General features: G+C 41.1%; 1 protein-coding gene across 1 annotated transcript in view; it reads right to left on the bottom strand.

Moving 5' to 3' along the window:
* Positions 1-7,745, bottom strand: part of bmp2k (BMP2 inducible kinase) — a 64,457-nt gene extending 56,712 nt beyond the window's left edge. Inside the window, exon 1 of the mRNA XM_033620481.2 lies at positions 6,741-7,745. Within this exon, the coding sequence (XP_033476372.1) occupies positions 6,741-6,891 (151 nt within the window). The 5' untranslated portion in view covers positions 6,892-7,745. The remainder of the gene's footprint in view (positions 1-6,740) is intronic.
* Between the last annotated feature and the right edge of the window lie 10,991 nt (positions 7,746-18,736).

Raw genomic sequence — 18,736 nt, 5'->3', positions numbered from 1 at the left:
GTAGACCTCTAGAGACCATGAACGTGAGGTCGGGCCACACATACCATCTCTGATGGCGGCGGAGACGACGCCTTTTCCTCTGCCGAGATCTTAAAGGACATAAAATTATAATCTCCTCTTCACCAAGAGTACCCATGTTTGTGTGTAGCCTACTACATCCGGAAATACAGTGTCACCGCCTTCTTTGCTTTTCGCGACCTCTGTGTCTGAGTGCTGTGGTCTGCCCCTAGCGGAGACCACCAGTATCAGGCGTTTTGGCTGCGTCGACAAACGACCGTGCTACAGCAAGTATACACACAGGCGCAGCACACTATGTACGTGTACATTTGGCCACGCAGTCAGTATACTTGTGCCCTAACTATGACACAATGTTGGGTCCATGTTGGGTCATGCAGGAAGGGATTGTGTTGGTCATTTAAATACGAGCAAGGTGACACACATGTGGCAATGGAGGAAAGGGGTGGGCAGATTGACACCAGAAGATCTATACTATAGATGCGTTTCCATTTTGAAGATATGGATCAATACCTAATAAAGGATTGCCTTCTCTTGTCTACATCGTACCAATTGGTATTTCAAGAGTAAAACTGTCTGTGCTCTGTGTGTTGTCTGTACTCAAATAACATATGTGTCGCACATGTACAGCACACCATGGCGTGCACCCTGACTAGTTTAATCTTACAATTAATAGGAGTGATGTTTTAATGAACAAGGGAAAAAAAACACAAGAGGAGAAGGGAGGAGAAAGGAAAGGCCTTAGCATCCAGACCTCTGTCACAAAGACAGAGTTTACTGGCAGAGTCGAGACGCAGGTGAGGAATATCCAGGTATACAGTAGTGAAATTAGTATTTTAGTCAAATCAGATCTTCAGCATTAGTTAATGTGACATTTTCAAAATGTAATTGGTCATCGTTAGCTGTTGGTCAGGATTAGCAGACTGATTATTCACCTCATACCCTATAAGAAAGTACATGAGCCACTTTTAATAAAAAAAAGAATTGTATCAGTACCAACATCGCCAATTCTGGCCCTGTATTACTTGGTATCAGATTGAAACCAAATTTTGTGGCATCACCCGCCCCTAATGGAAGATAAAATGATTACTTCTGTTAGAACTCTCCAGGTAACTTTCCATTACTTTAATACAACACTGTCTTCAGTCTGAAGCAAAGCACAGACTGTGCCCTCCGCCATCATCCCAAAAACACCAAATGAGGGAATATGGTGTTCCATCGCTCCATCTCAGAAAAATATTGTTATTAATACCATGATACTGAATCCAGCCATATCACTCAGCCCTAAGCTGACAGCTTTTCATTTTATCTAAACTGAGAGACCCAAAAAGGCAGCAGATATCTACAGTATATTTACTTAACATCTGGCTTTCTCTTTCATTTATTTTAATCTGGAACAAAGCAAACACTGCTAAAGAAACTCACAACAAAGAGCTTATCAAGTGGACTTGTTTCAAGTGTAACCGCACTTTCATTGATACATTCGTTGTGTAAATTTCTAACAGCAGCGGGCAAAAAACTGTGTGGTCAACGCATAGCGACTGTCCAGATCACAGGCAGGAGAGGACCAGGTGAAAACGCATCATGTTCACTGTGAACACAGCAGCTGTTTGCATTGAAACAGTGTTTGCGTTTCTCCTGTTTACATGATCTGTGGCTTGTCGTGTTCAGGGAGTCCCCGTGACCAAGGTTGAGAGTGTTACGCTGCCCTCATCTCTTCAGCTTGGGCTTACAGAGTGCCATGACATACTCCGGTGTAAACGCTTCAAGATTCTGCTGACAGCAAGCAACGGGGAAATTTGTGTGAAGTCAGCATGTTCAGAGAAAATGTTTTTTGTGTCACTTAAAAAGCTCAGACAATACTCAAGAGAACCAGTCAGCTGAGAGTCAAGCTTTCTATATGAAGACGGTTAAAATGTTGCATGAAAAGACGCAGGGTGCCACGATGAAGCACAAAGTTAGCTTAGAAGATGGAGGTGACCCTAATTAGACGAGGCAGTGATGAATTATAACCTCACTGTTAGGATGCATGTAAAACTGCAAACATAGGAAGTGAAACCCCTGAGCCAAGGTCTTCCTGTTAATTAGAAAGAGGCAGTGACGTTTGACCAAGAACTTACCAACTGATGCAAACACGAACTGTTTGCCCTGTACCTACAGTGAGAGAGGTAGGTACAGTACAGCAGTCATGTAACGTAGTGGTGGTCTGGTGAGTAAACAGCAGTGACATAACGGCGATTATGCAAGTTAAACTGACAACAAGACATGTTCCAGAGGCAGTTATCTGTTAAATGCTTCGTTGTAGCTCAGCAAATAGCTTAATTAAATATTCTGACTGCAACACAATCAGTTTAGGAACAGTCTGTCTGCCATCTTAAACAGTGGCTTTTGACAGAAAATAAATATTTAAAGATAGGTATATCTATTACTATATATTTCTATGCATTGAAATCTTTAAAATTCTTCCAAACAGCAGCAGTTACTCTGTGTCTACTACGATTTTCCCCAAACTTTGTCTGGCTTTTTGTGCAACTACCAAACTTCCCAAACCCATAATTTATCAAATTAATGCTTCCTCATTTCCTAAACATCCAGGCCCTAAGGAGGGACCCCAAATGATTACAGTTAGTGGAGAAAAGGGTGACGGGATGCTCACAGATGCATCCTGTTCCTACATGTCATTTCTGTGTTCCTCTTGGAGACGGCAGCAGATAGAGCTCAAGAGAAACCACAGAGGCAAAAGGGGAGTGGAGGGAAATGACTATGTTCCTACTCAATGTAGGAACTGTCTAGCTCTGCAGATATGTCACTGGAAAAAAATATCTAACAACATGACAGCAAGAGAAGTTTTAAGCCTGACAAAAGTTTAATTTGAACATATTTGGAGGAGGTGGTGTTTGGAGCAAAGATACCCAATCATCAGCAGTTTCTCTTCTCCAGCAAACTATAGCTGTGTGTTTGGCTTTAGGAGAATCTTGTGCTTTTCATTAAACTGGCACAGCTGCTGGATAATAGCTGAATAAGGAAGAGGAAGATGAGCCTTTCAGAAACCACATGATCTACTCAGTGCCTGGACATCAGTCACATAAGTTACCCTGTGCCCGCAACAGGTTTATTCAAGTTATTTATTTACATACGCACAACAATCACAGAGAAGCAGTTTGTTGACGATGAAAATCTTAGATCTCAGGCTCCTTCCAACAATGCTTGTTAAATATCAAAAGAAAGAAAAATCGTGCAAGTCAAAAATGAGAATTTGAGTCATTAAACGTTGCAAAAGTTACAATATTGAGATAAAATCTAACATATTAGGTATTATTAGGACAGTGCTTGCAACGTTAATAAACGTTAGTATGGTTAGCAAATTTGTCGGACATACTTTGTGCAAGAATGTAACAGTACAACTTTGAATTTCTTGGCTCACATGAAAAATTAAACTTATCATTAGTAAAAGTTAGATTTTTTTTTTAAAGAGAAAAACACTAAAACTGTGTTGTGTTTATCAGTGTCTTTCATATGATTTTTTAACACGGCACATGTGTGCATATCTTTGATATTCAACTTGTTTTAAGTTCACAAATACTTGACTGTGCTTCTTGTGGTCTCTGAAATACAGCCATCTTCTTATCAACCTATATTTAGACTTTAGGCACATGGGACTACTGTTGTAGTGCAGTCTAAATGTATAGAAAAAGCATGTGCCCAAAGAGTAAATAAAGTATGATGAGAAAAAGTCACTTTTCAGTCAAATGGACACAATATGTTAGAAAAACAAAACAGATCAACATGAGCATCAGTTTATTCTGTGGTTTTGCCTCAGTCACGACAACTTTTTTACAAGGAGGAACCGCTGCTATGATAACAGCCCTGGTTTCCCTTTACACCAAAAAACCTCACGTTATGGCAGACTGCTACAGTCAATTAAGACTGTTTTCACTTCTGACAAACTACAAATGGTTCAAGACAACTGCAATGTGCATCCTCGGGTCTGATGAAGTTACCAACTGTTCATCTGACTTCAAATGTCATTATTCTCATCTGGCCAAGAAAAAGGAAACCTTCAAAGTTTGAATACACTTTTCTAAACATGCCTGATGCAGTTACTTGGTGGTCTCTGGGCCACGATGGCAGGTAAATCCTAAAATTAACCTTGACACGTTTACCACGTTCCCAGCATAGAAGGTTTTTAAATAGATCAGGACATCAAAATGATGGCTGGTTACCTGCCAAGTGGTTCAAGCCACAAACCCCAAACCTGTGTAAAGAATCTGCAACAGTAGGTTGGTAGGTAGAGGTCCTGTGTTGCTGAACGGGCAGCACATGGGACCACCACTGACAGAAAAAGTACAGTACTCAGCTGCCTAAGCAGTCATGACACCGTACAGTGCTATATTTATATAAAAGCCTACATGATGAGTGCATGTGAAGTGGTGGAGGCAATTAATTGATTTGCTGCGGTTGCTGTAAAAGAGTATTTTTTATTGACAGTCATTTTATTTCTACTGAAGCAAGTTTTTCTTCAAGTGTGGTACTTTGCACTATTTCTAAGATAACAGAGTACAAATGGTTTCAACCATTAAAACAGGCAACTTTGAATCCTTGAAGAAAGTACTGATCTTGATAAATTTAATGCACTTTATTGTGAAATTTCTCTTTTTAACACTTTAAAAATATCGTCTGAATTCTACCCTTCCTGCTTTTGATACTGTAACTATCACATGACATATTTTGTTTCTGATAAGCATTAAGTTTCACTCTAAACAAGTCTCCCAACAGCTACTTCCTTAAGCAGATTTTACACCTAGCACTTAAACTCCACGTTAATGACTGAGGAGCAATACTCTCCTCTTTGAATCTGGCTTTTACACTCTGTCCCCATCCAAATGCAGCAGACACTGTAAGTGAAATCAAATAGACAATTGCGTGATTAACGTGCCGCCCTGACAGGCGCAGACACCCAGCTCTTACCCCTGGAACAGAAATGATGAGCAAAGGTCACAATGTAACCTTGTGCTCCTGGTAGCAAAACCAGCCACAGCCACTTCACATGATTATATGATGACACAGACTCATGACTGCTTGCAGGAAGGGTTGTGTGTGTGTGCGTGTGTGTGCGTGCGTGGTTGTTTTTTCTTTTTGGGCAAGTGAGATCAGGTTTACAGTTTGACTCAATGGCATGTTTACAGTGTTGCGTTACTTGAGGAGACAATGCTCACTAAACATCTGGAACATTTAGTTGGCGTTCATTACTCCTAGTGATTTAAAGATGGATTATGGCTTCAGTGACACTAATAGCACACAAACAAAATCTTTTTAATAACACCTCTTAACTTTGTTTCACTTATCTTTCCAGTTAAAGTCAGGTGGGAGTTGCTCTGCACTGTGTTGTCTGTGAGAATAGTTTCCCTTTCACCCACCTGCACTGCTCCAAGTTTATATCACGTGGGCTGACCTTGACTTAATGAATCCTCAAACACTCGACAGAATTTGAGTAATTAATTTGTTGATTTATGTAGAAGAAAAACCTGTTGTTCACCCCTCCACAGTCGAACTGGTACTGCAGAGGGATCTTTTAAACACTAAAGACTAAAGCATATTTGTGAATCTAATTCTGATGGGTGGAATTTGTCAACACTTTTCCAATAATGTCTAATTAGTATCACCTTATGCTGGAATAAAGAGCATAAAAATATGACGACTTCCTGGTAAAGAAAAGACCCTAATGACCAATTAGCTCACTAACTGGCAAAGCTGGGTTGGTCGGGGCGGCTCTATAAATCAAAGAATGTTTCTAATTAACACACCGTGATAAGCACTAAACCATTTGCGAAAGAACAGCTGCTTTGTGAAACATGTCTGTTTCCACACTTCCCCATTCTCCGCCTGTGTGACTGTATATGGAGGAGATTCTCGTTTCAACATATCTGGACGCGGGGTTTGGTTAAGCCATGAAGGAAATGTCTTACGTTTCCAGAAAGCCTGTCGACATCCTCAAGAGCTGTACTGGGTACACACAGCCATTGCATAAGACATCCTTAATGTGTTTATCTAGCAAGCACTGTTACTTGTTTTAATGGTATGCAATCTGATCAAGTTAGACATGCCAATAAAAAGCTGTGGTGTCTCTCTCTGCCAGCCTAAAAAGAAACTAGTCTTTGTACATTTTAACAGCTGCAGAGAGAGGAAAACTTTTCATAGTAACTAAAAAATCCTCATGGGACAAAAGAGGAGTGCAGAAGAACTTCTTTGGTGGACAGAGTGATCTTTTTAATGGCTGGATCTTTACATGCTGTATGTTGACACAGGGAACTTGGACCGTTGTTACCCTGGGGGCAAACCCCCTCAGTGGAGCAGCTGAAGCAGGATGTAAGCTACAGCTGTATGGGGAGAAGTTACACGTTTCAAGTCGAGCTATGTACCAAATCCCTGGTGCCCCAGTTTAGGCACCAAAGCGTTCACAGCCTGGAAGAGAAGCGCGACCTATTTCAATCACTCTGCGTGTATTTTCTTGGGAAATAAGCAGATGTTTAAGGGGGGAAACTGAGCTTTTACAGTGGAGTGCAAACCAATTACCAACCCATAAAAGGAATAAAGCTGAAGGAGTTGCCTCACTGCTGGGTTTGTGAAAGTTGCTCTCTCCAAACAGAGGGTGACGGGTGTGTCCCAGAGAGTGTCATGGTGCTTTATGTGAGAACACTGTAAACAGGCTGTATTAATGCACATACCTTCTGCAATGAGCTCTTCCACGGTGACTTGGAACCGCCCGATTGCAAACACTTTCCCGAAGTAGCTGCTGACTCCGGAGCTGGAGCCGGACCCGGACGCCCCTCCGAGCCCTCCACTCTCGGACTTTGGCATTCTAGAAAATTTCTTCATCCTCGTACTTTCTCTGTCAGTCCGGCCACCAAATGCAATCCCAGTTGTTGGTGGTAGATTAACCACACAGTCCAATTTAACTCGGTTGTGTCCGACGTCCCCTATCTACTTATCTGTGGTCTTTTCTTCTCCTGCATGCTCCGCGTCTGGTTCTTCTGGAGGGACAACTAGCTGTCGGGTGATACGACATGAAAGTACAGTTAATACACGGGCGTCACGGTGGGATGATACAACCCCGTCTGTCTCCAAAAAGCTCGTACCAGTGACAGCATCCACTCACAAATGGTCAAAAAAAGATTCGTTAGCTAATGTGACACATCACTGTAGCTGGCGGTTGCAGCCGTTGCTAGCATGCATGGAGACAGCGGTGTGCAGTCAGGACGCTCCGCCAACAATGAAAAAAGGGCAAGAGGAGAGGCGCAAAAATACACCTGGCAAAGAGTTGGCAGCACGAATCCCTCCAAGGAATATATCCGACTCGGTATCCCTCCAAAAGTAGCCTCGGCGCGGTTAGCTTCACACGCCGCGACTTGCTCACTTCACTCGGGCGACGCGGCTAGTTAGCTCGATATTAGCTGCGGTAGTTAGCGGCTAACGAGCTTAGCTAGCACCACAGCGGTTCCTCTACAGCACCCCGAGTGCAGGTGGGCTAACAAAGTGGGAGCCCGCGTCTCACCAGAAACCCTCCCAGTGAAGTCGTTCTCATCGGGTTCACCTGTGTCATCCCCGCTCACCTCTGGGTCATTAAACAGTGGAGCTTCGCTAACGTTAAACTTCTCGTGACTCCCCAGCGGTAGCCTACAAAATAAGTGGGTGGTTTGTTATTTACCCAATGAGAGTGACAACCTAACCTGGAGTGGCCCCGCCCCCTCCTATTGTTATGATTGGTGTAAGTGGAGAAAGTATGGAAGCCGATTAGTGCCGAAACAAAAAGCCAACCGAATGAATGAAGTTATGTAGAATATAAAAAACATACATTTAAATTTTATTTATTGAGTCAATCTTATGAGATACTCAGTAGAGAATAAAATAATTTCAGATAAAATTAAATTGAATTGACTTGAATTAAATTAAATTAAATCAAATTCATTCATTAAAAAAATAAGCAAGACTTTATTAATCCCACACTAGGGAAATCCACTTTTTTTTTTTAAAAAAAAAAAAGGAAAAAGTTATTTAGTGTTAAATAGGATTTTAAAAAAATAACAAAAATATAAATTAGTTAACATAAAAATAATATAAAATCTAGAATACCCTAGGAATGAGTCCTAAAACCCAGAAGTTATTTAGCATTTTTGCACTCCTTGTTCCCCTATCTTGAAGTCAATGGTTGTTTTTTCATGGGTTTTTGATTAACTAATAATTTATTTCCTTAAGAAACTTTCACGTTTTTTCTACAACATAATACACATACAGTTACAATCAAATTTATTCAACCCCCATTGCATATTAGGCTTATTGGCAAAATATACAATTTCTCAGCTGTTTGCAATAAACAAATTACACAAGAACTGTTTAAGTAGTTCAATGAAACTAATATTACAAGGGTTTTGATCCAAATTCAACACAAAATGCTACTTTTAATGACTACTACAGTCTCAAAATTATTCAACCCCTTCATGACAAGCATCTTCAGTACTTAGTAGAGCACCCTTTTGCTGTTATGACCTGCTGCAAACGTGATGCATAGCCAGACACCAGCTTCAGACAGCGTTCCTGAGGAATCTTAGCCCATTCCTCATGGGCAATGGCCTCCAGTTCAGTAATATTCTTGGGTGTGCGTTTTGCAACTGCCTTCTTCAAATCCCACCAGAGATTTTCTATGGGGTTCAAGTCAGGCGACTGTGACGGCCACTCTAGAATCTTCCATTTCTTCTTCTGAAACCAAGCCTTGGTGGACTTTGAGGTATGCTTGGGATCATTATCCTGTTGGAAGGTCCAATGACGCCCAAGCTTCAGCTTCCTCACAGACAGCACAACGTTTTTACCTAAGATTTCCTGATACTTGACTGAATCCATCGTGCCCTCCACACGCTGCAGGTTTCCAGTGCCAGAGGCAGCAAAGCAGCCCCAGAGCATCACTGAGCCACCGCCATGCTTCACTGTAGGCAGGGTGTTCTTTTCAGCATATGCTTCATTCTTCTTCCTCCAGACATACCACTGTTCCATAGGCCTGAAAAGTTCCAGTTTTGTTTCATCACTCCACAGAACAGAATTCCAAAACTTCTGTGGCTTATTTATATTGTTTTGAGCATATTGGAGCCGACTTTTCTTGTGCTTTTGGGTCAGTAGTGGTGTACGTCTTGGAGTCCGGGCATGGAGCCCTTCGGTGTTGAGTATGCGCCTTATTGTACAAACTGAAACCTCAGTGCCTGCTGCCACCAAGTCTTGCTGCAGGTGTTTTGCAGTCACTCGAGGTTTTTTTTTGACCACTTGCCTCCTCAGGAATCTGGTGGCAGCCGCTGATAGTTTCCTCTTTCTGCCACATCCAGGTAGTGTAGCCACTGTTCCTTTAACTTTGAACTTGCGAACTGTGCTTCCAACTGTATCTCTAGGAACATTCAGAGCTTTTGCTATCATTTTGTATCCTTTTCCTTGTTTGTGCAAGGCAATGATTTCTTCTCTGAACTTTTTGGACAATTCTTTTGACTTAGCCATATTTCTAACATGCAATCAAACGTCACTCCCAACAAAACCCTAGCCAGTCCAGGTATTTATGTGTTCTGTCTCAAGCACACCTGAATTAATGATGCCCTTGATTAGTTGCACCAGGTGTGCTTGAAACAGGGGGTTGAATAATTGTGATTAGTTGCATCAGGTGTGCTTGAGACAGGGGGTTGAATAATTTTGAGACTGCAGTAGTGATTAAAAGTAGCATTTTGTGTTGAATTTGGATAAAAACCATGGTAATATTAGTTTTATTAAACTATTTCAACTGTTCTTGTCTACTTTGTTTATTGCAAACAGCTGAAAAATTGTACATTTTGCCAATAAGCCTAATATGCAATGGAGGTTGAATAAATTTGATTGCAACTGTAAGTATATATCACACTTGTAACTTTTAAAGCTTTTATGTGTCTTAAAAAGGCAGCTGGCAACAAGTGACTAAATGAGATTACAGAACATCATCACGCCAAACACGCTTTACAGCCTTGATGTTGTGGTAATGTTAAATTATGCAACCATGGTGTGATTTGTTTATAGCCTAACATTAGCTTTTTACTTCTGGTGACTGCATATAGGTTTCAAAAATCATATGTAGCGTTTATTTGTTAAGATTATCTTGCTGAACAAAACGTGTAAGTATCATAAAAAAATTTTTGCCACAGAGCTTCCTTGTCAGCCTACCAAAAAAATGTCCACCTGGAGCACTCTATTATAAAAACACAAATGAGATCAAATAAGAATAAAAATAATCAAAAATCTATATACACTGTATACAGCTTTCTCTGACACATATACTGTGTACCCCTGGTTGACTGCACAAGATAATTGTAAAACACATGGTGTGTAGTATTTTCACTGTAAAAACCTAGGAGTATATAAATATCATTGCACAGTAAATATGAGATATGTCAGAATAATATGAGATAGTAATACACCAACTTCCTACTCTTTTCCTTGGGATTTCACATTCAGGCTTCAGGGTTTTTATTTGTCGCATACGTTTCTCGACTTAGTCTACCGAAATGCCTGTATGCCGCCTCCAGTACTGTGCTTAAAATATAAATATAAAAATGTAATTTATAACCTACAACAGTACAACATATGCAGCACAGAAAATATATACAACAAAGATAAGATGATAAGATATGCACAAAATTAAATGTTGAATGTACAGTAGTGTGAAAAGAAATATGGTATCAGTATCAATATCAGAGGTGTAGAGTGTCAGGAGCCTTGGAAACATCCTCATTTAGGATTTAGATGTTCTCGAGGAGAGGTAACATCTCTTGAACCTCTCTGTGGTGGCCCTAAAGTTGGGGGTCTAAAGTCACTTAAAAAAATTGGGGGAACTCATTTACACTAAATTTGCAATTAAGGAGGGCAGTGATGTTCCTCTTTACATCACCATCTCATCCATGTCGTGGGAATTACACTTCAAAACACTTGTAAACCTGTTGTGTGACTTAAACACTTAAATACAACAAACTCTTTGCTTTAAATTATATTTATAGATTTATCTTTGTTTTTTACTGAAGTCTGGAGACACCTGAGCAAATATAAATCCAGAGGCAGTGCTGTTGTACAGTGTTATCTGTCCAGTAAAAACATAAGCCTTAACTTTATCCTGAGACAAACCAATTTAGCAGCAACAAATTTATCATAATTTCTTCAGCAAGGAATCATGTAAAGTCACACAGCTTGCAAAGATAAGACTGTTGTCCCCAAGGTGACAATAGATGGTGATTAGCCAATCATGTTAGGAACTGGGCCGCTACCAGCTGAGATGACTGACAAGACTTACTGAATTAGCAAGGTTGTTATTTATTTATTAATTTATTTATTTATAAATTTTAATTTATTTTATAAAATAAATGTATTTATTTTATAAAATTATATTTTTCATGTATCTTATAGATTAACCATATATTTAAAATTTTAATTGTTAATTATTTTTTTCACCTGAAAATCTTTTTTCTTTTATTTATTTGGTGAGGGTTTATATTGTCCACCATCACCTCTGGTTTTGACTCACTTAGTCAACATCATGAGGTAGTATGACTCACCATAAGTTTTTTCGATGCATACTTTCATTTATTTTTTCCTTGTCTTGGTGTCAATGGGCCTCCATAAGAAGCGCCCAGACAATGTTCATCTCTGCTGGAGCGGAGTGAGTGACAGACAGACCGAGCAGTCTGGTTGAGGAGGGAGAGCACAAAACAGGCTGGAAAGAATGCAGTGCGTGGAGAAATAAACAAACCTCAGGCTACACTAAAATAACCTGTTTACCTCACCTTGCTCATTATTTAAAACCCTAATCAATATTCCTTTGTGTCTTTGTTCTTCCTGTTACACAATGCTGGTCTTTTCCAAAGGCTTGCAATGGCTGTTAGTTCCTCAGTGTGTGTAAATTGATCTCATGACACTCCATTCGATTTTAATGATCATCCACAGTGGAAAAAAACAATGTAATTTTTCACCAGACACTGACAATGAGGAAGTGGTGTGACAGCTGCCTCTGTGAACTACAGGCGTATGAACAAAGGCATGTGTGTAGGCTGGAGAATCCACCTCATAATGCTGCACACTGTCATTCCTTCATGGTCTCAGCCATGTGCAACATCACCCAAAGTCACCTCTGTCATGTGTGCGTCAATTACTAGAAGTGAAAAATGTGTATTTGTGCGGGTAACTGGTGACAATTACCACATTTAGGTCAGTGGTATAGGGGGAGCACATGGCTGAGATGGGGATTACATAAGAGATGAGGAGGAGCAGAGCGGGATCACATGACTTTACAAACCCCCATGTCTGGACACATCCTGTTTCTGCAGGGGGGAATCTTTCCTCTCTGACACACTTACTGTTGTCTGGCTGTGTGTGAGGTGTATGCTGCCACCTGTTGGTCTTTGAGTTATGCACACAGAATCATCATTCAGCAAGTACATGACATTGGAGTGTCTTTGGGTCACAAAAGTGAACCAGGTCTACGGCTGACCTCCGACCTTCTCGAAGTTTAGGGCACAGCCAGTCTCCCCACGGGTGTTTAAAATACAAAACAGGTTCATACCAACAAATCTGAACAAACACAAAACTTTCAAAGCAGAAAAAAATAACATTCTACGTTATTTTAATGGCCCTGATTATGTTTCATCCCAATCAGCTTCTCAGTGATTAACTGAAGTGAACTGACAGGAAACAGCAGATGAAATTCAATGAGGACAAGTTAAGTGGACCTGGAGAGAAAGTTTGTTTCCAACAAATCATTGTACAATGTCTTGAACCAGTGGTTCCCAACCTGGAGGTTCAGACTGAAGTAGTCTGAGTGGGCGGAAGTTCGCTGCATAGATCAGCCTCTCATTGGGCAGAACGAGCCACCGCCGAAGTCCCGCCCTACCACCTCCGGTTGCAGTTTTCAACACGGCCTTTACTAACTTTTGCGGTGTTTGATCTTGCGGGGATGTAGCCATTTTTCTGCCATGGTTTGCGTCCTGTAGGCGATATTTTTGTGGGCGTGTTACACCAAAACCTGTTTCCCCCGGCAATATTTTTGCAAGCGCACCGCTGCTGTGGCACCGCCCAGAACGATTGTGATTGGTTGAAAGAAATAAAAAAAGCCGGGGCGTTTTTTTCTCCAATCTTAAAGTGAGAGTCGGCGCAGCCAGACCTTTCTTTTCTTGAGAAAGGTCTGGTGAGTGAGACTAAGACTGAAGAGGCGTCAGTCACTCACTCTACAGGAGGGAATGGCACTTCAAAGTAAAAGCTCTGTGCTGGAATTTCACTGTACTTTAAAATAAAGTGTGTGATTTTTAGAAACTTGACATGTTCACAAGTCACATGTGGTCCATTCAGAATGAACCCAGGACCCACTTTTGGTCCAGGACCCACCAGTCGGGAACCACTATTCTAATTTTTGCTTTTTTTTACTTGTTATACTGTCTTAATTCACCTCGTCAGGTCTCTAAAAATCCCACAAATTAAACAATCTTGGGGTAAAAATAGTCTTTTGGTAACTGCTGACATCTCACGTCCATAATAAGACTAGAGCTGCAATGATTATTCAATTAATCGATTAGTCGATTAACGGAAAATTAATTGCCGACAATTCTGATAATCAGGTAAAGCCTGATTTATGGTCCTGCAGCGTACCTACGACGTACCTACGTTGTTGCCGTGACGTTGTCGTGAACCCTTCGAACTTCTCTGTCACTCCATTTTGTTGCGGTGCAATTCACCGCCAGAGCGGTAGGGGGCTGCGTTCCTTTCCTGAATGGTTATCCTCGTCTGTAGTTGATTCTTTGTTTAGCTTCCGGCTTTTCCGGTCACAGTGAACAATGGCGACTGAGAGAGAGAGAATCTTGCTGGAGTTGGAGTTGTTGGATGTCGAAGAAAGTATGTTAATACTGCAACATCTACATCGCAACAGAAGATGTTTAAAGATGGCGGGGATGGCGCAATCTGGAAATACGGAACCGGAAATGCGTTGCTACCAAGCAAACCAATCACAGACCTCTCGGTGTACACTGGGTCTGCGTCGCCTCGACATGTAGTTACATTTTTTGGGAGGTGCATGTCAGGCTACGCCGGGGGCTACGGTGAGCCTCCTGTGTAGCCACGTACCCTACGACGTAGGTACGTCGTTGATTTAACGCAGGACCATAAATCAGGCTTAATTGTTTTAGTAATTTTTAAGCAAAAAAGCCAAACATTTGCTGGTTTAATGCTTCTTAAATCTAAAAAAAATTTGCTTTTCTTTGTCATGAATTATCAACTGAATAGCTTTTGATTTTTGTACTACTGGTCTGATAAAACACACCATTTAAGGACATCACCTTGGGCTCTTGGAAATAGCACTGCTCCATTTTTTTCTCTATTTCCTGACTTTTTATTGACAAAATTAATCAAATCTAATCTGTGATCAGATCAAATACTCCCAGGCTGGTGTGGATGACGTTTGATTGACAGGAAGCTAAAAATAGCATTGCTTTTAAAAATCAAGAAAACAAGGGGCAGATAAATTGATAATGAAAGACATCATGAGTTGCAGCCCTAAATAAGATCATGACCTATGTATGAGAAAGGGTCTCAAGTTTTCTGTAAGTGGCTATTTCAAGGGGTTGCAAGCCAAAAGGGTCAGAAATGACAGCCGTTACATACTTACATGCCATCATTACACCTTATCAAATATCTAGAGATGCCAAACTTTCAACATGCTGTATGTTACAATGTGAATATGGGGTAAAATGCATTAAAATGATGCACAAAACATGAAGATTTGATTCCATTTAATAAAACTGCACAGCGACAAAAATATGGAATCTGATGTTTGAATATTTAACCCTGTGTAAATGGTATAAAGAGTCCATGAAAGAGCTGGAACAAGCTGATAATGAATATATTTAATACTGCAGATGGTGGACTAACATACTCTTACCAGCCTTAAAGCTGCTTGATGGGAAAGAAGGGGGAAAACTGATTATTTCCCAGATTTAATCCCAAAATTTACAAAGGTTTTAAACACATTGTATGCAGAATGTGTGGGAAACAAAAACAAAATTAAATTAAATTAAATTAAATTAAATTAAAATTTAAAAATAATAAAATAAAAATAATTAAATTAAATTAAATTAAATTAAAATTTAAAAAGAATAAAATAAAAATAATTAAATTAAATTAAATTAAAACAATGCGCAAGATGTATTTTTTAAAAAAAAGGAGAGGTAATTTTAAGTGCTTTTTGGTGGACTTTAGATTGTGTGACCTCACAGAAACATAAAGGGGACATTTAAGGGGGAAAAAAACTGTTTAAGGGGTTATTGAGATCCCTGTGTCCTCAATATACCCCACCACCAGCCTTTCTTTCAGCCTCCATTCATCCCCACACACAGAGAAGCAGTGAAGTGTTGGCATGGCAGACAGCGGCGCTGGTCTCTATACTGTACTTCTGAATGGCAGACCAGTTTATAAATGGAGACTTTTCACGTGGGAAGAACATAATTGGGGAAATTTCACGGACAAGCTTACATTTCCTGGATTCATGTCAGTGGGGATGAAAGCTCTGCTTTTGAATTCTGGTCTGCTACACTTTACACTTGGCATCACACACCAGTTTGGAGTCTGGGAGCGAAGTGAGCACGGATGAACTTGGCCTACATTTCTTAGTTTTCCCCCGTGAGTTTCGTTTTCTTCACTGGAGCGCTGCTGTGAGAGCACACATTGTCACAGAAGATACTGTCACACATTAGAGGCTCCATGAAGTCTGATACTAAGAACTAAAACAATGCAAAACACTTAACTAGTATGATAACAAAGATATTGGCCTTTGTCGGAGCTGCTGAGGAAATGTGATTAGGGCATGAGTAAAATGCACAAGGTCACTAAAAACTCAAAGGAGGATTAACGTTTTACTTTTTAGGAATGATGTGGTTCTGTTGGCTTCATCACACCGTGACCTCTGAGAGTTTTTTCTGATGAAGGTGTTTACCAGACTGAAAAGATACACTTGAGTTGAATTGTGGGAAGTGTAGGATCAAGAACTTTGCCTTGTATGAGGATATCTCCAGAAAGTTTGAGGACCTGTGAGACCCTTTCCAACAGGCCTCTGCCGCATCCATTTCTCACAAAACACCCCAAATTTATGGAGGCACAGATTGCTAAATCAGAGCTCCCCTTTAAGATTTACAGACACCATCCAGCGGGGGCAATCAATTTGACCTTCTGAAGCCAGAATAAATCTCCTTTGCTCAGGAGGACAGTCAGATCTTTCATTTAAGTAAAAGTAGCAACACAGCAGTGTAGAAATACTCTGTTACAAGTATTCAAAACTTTACTTTAGCAAAAAGAATTAGCATTAAAATATACGTCGAGTGCCAAAAGTAAAAGCACTCTTTGTGCAGCCAATTTCAGAATAATATATATCATATCATTGGGTGTGTACGCATGACTTATGTTGCAGCTTGTAAGGGTGGGGCTAATTTGGCTACTTTATGTACTGCCAGGGGACTTCAGGAGTCAAAATTGTAAGGAGCACAAAATGGAAATACTCAAGTAATGTATGTCTTTAGTTTAATCCCACCACTGGTTTACTACTAAGAACGAGAGGGTCTCAAACCACAACCAGGTGTTACTCACTGATTTCTCAAGTACATCTGAGCCAGAAGCAGGAAGGCTTAAAAAGCACAGTATCATAGATTTTAGCGCCTTTGCAGATATCTTCATGACCAAATCCCTGGCTTTTGTTTTATCTTGTTCTCCCTCATTTCCTGTCATATCTCTACTATTGATTTCTAAAAAGGCATACATGTTATTAGTAGAATATGTGTCTAAGGATAAACTACAAGTTTTCTATTCTGTTTTGGAGGCTTTAACAAATATGGAGCCTCAGTTTCAGGAGGAGCAATGCGGACTCCATCGTGCTTGTGAAACAGTGGACCAGCCCTTTATCCTTGCAGGGCTGCTGGAGGGGTCGTGAGAGTTTGCCCATCCAGCCCACATGTGTTTTGTGGACTTGGAGAAAGCTTACGACCGCATCCCACGGGGAGTCCTGTGGGCCCTTCGGCTTATCCATGTATAACTGAAGTGAGAGCTGTGTCCACGTACTTGGCACAAAGTCACACATGTTTTCAGAGTGTTGGCCTCCACCAGTGCTGTCCCTTGTCACAGATTCTGATTGTGATATTGATGGACAGGATCTCAAGGTGCAGCTGGGGAAAGGAAGGGTCCAGTTTGCATCTCTGCTCTTTGCAGATGATGTGGTTCTGTTGGCTTCATCAGACCGTGACCTCCAGCACACACTGGGGATGTTTGCAGCAGAGTGTACAATGGTTGGGATGAGAGGCAGCACCTCCAAGTCTGAGGCCATGGTTCTCTGCCAGAAACCAGTGGATTGCCCCCTCCAGGTTGGGAGAGACTTACTGCCCCAAGATTAAGTATCTTGGGGTCTTGTCAACAAGTAAAGTTAAAATGGAGCGTGAGATGGAGAGGTGGTTTGGCGTGATGTCTGCAGTGATGTAGGCGCTGTGCGGAACTGTCTTGGTAAAGAGAGAGCTGAGCTAGAAGGCAAATTTTCGATTTACCAGCCCATCTACGTCCCAACCCTCACGTATGGTTACAAGCTTTGGGTAGTAACCGAAAGAATGAGATCGGGAAAATAAGCAGTTGAAATGAGTTTCCCCTATGGCTGGGCTTAGCCTTAGAGACAGGGTGAAGAGCTTAGACATCCAGAGAGAGCTCGGAGTAGAGCCGCTGCTCCTTCATGTCGAAAGGAGCCAGTTGAGGAGGGTTCGTGCATCTGATCACAGTGCCTCCTGGGTGCCTCTCGGGGGCTTGTTAATGAGTGAAGGTAAAATGGAGGGTAAGATGGATAGGCAGGTTGGCGCAGCTTCTGTGGTGATATGGGCGCTGTGCTGTACTGTCATGGTGAAGAAGGAGCTGAGCTAGAAGGCAAAGCGTTTGCTTTACCAGTCCATCTACGTCCCAACCCTCACCTATGGTCATGAACTTTCAGTAGTGACCAAAAGATTGAGATCACGGACTCAGGCAAAATGAGTTTCTAACATAGGGTGTCTGGGCTCAGCCTTAGAGATACTGTAGGGTAAAGAGCTCAGACATCCTGAAGGAGCTCGGAGTAGAGCCACTGCTCCTTTGCATGCAAAGAAGCCAGTTAAGGTGGTTCAGGCAACTACTCAGGATCCTCCTGGGCGCCTCCAGTTCGAGCTGTTCTGAGCACGTCCACTCCAGGAACAGCTGGAAAATGTTGCTGGGGATACAGACGTCTGGAGTACTTTGCTTGGCCTGTTGCCCTGCGACCCGACCCTGGATAAGATGGATTCACAGCTTTAACAAATAACACTATGGACTTTAAGGGAAAAGCTGCAGCAGAGTGTCTAGATTCACCAGACTGAGGTGATCATTGAAGTTCTGCATTGCTGGTAACTATATACATAAAACTTGTGTTTAAACACAGTGAAGGGTCACATTGGTTGCTGTACTGTATATCCAGCATTGTTTGTTCTGTTTTTACAGGCAGCTTTTTAATTAACCAGGAAGGGACCCTCCCATTGACCCTATTTAATGGGACATGGCTGCATATTAAGGCCAAAAATCTACTTACAAAGTTTTATCTGCATGAATAATGGCTTATTGTGAGGAGGAAATATTTGATAATATACTTTTGTTTTTA

Source organism: Epinephelus lanceolatus, chromosome 9, assembly GCF_041903045.1.
Source record: "Epinephelus lanceolatus isolate andai-2023 chromosome 9, ASM4190304v1, whole genome shotgun sequence".
Lineage (NCBI taxonomy): Eukaryota > Metazoa > Chordata > Actinopteri > Perciformes > Serranidae > Epinephelus > Epinephelus lanceolatus.
Note: the sequence above shows the minus strand (reverse complement) of the source record. Positions and strands in the feature narration are given on the sequence as shown.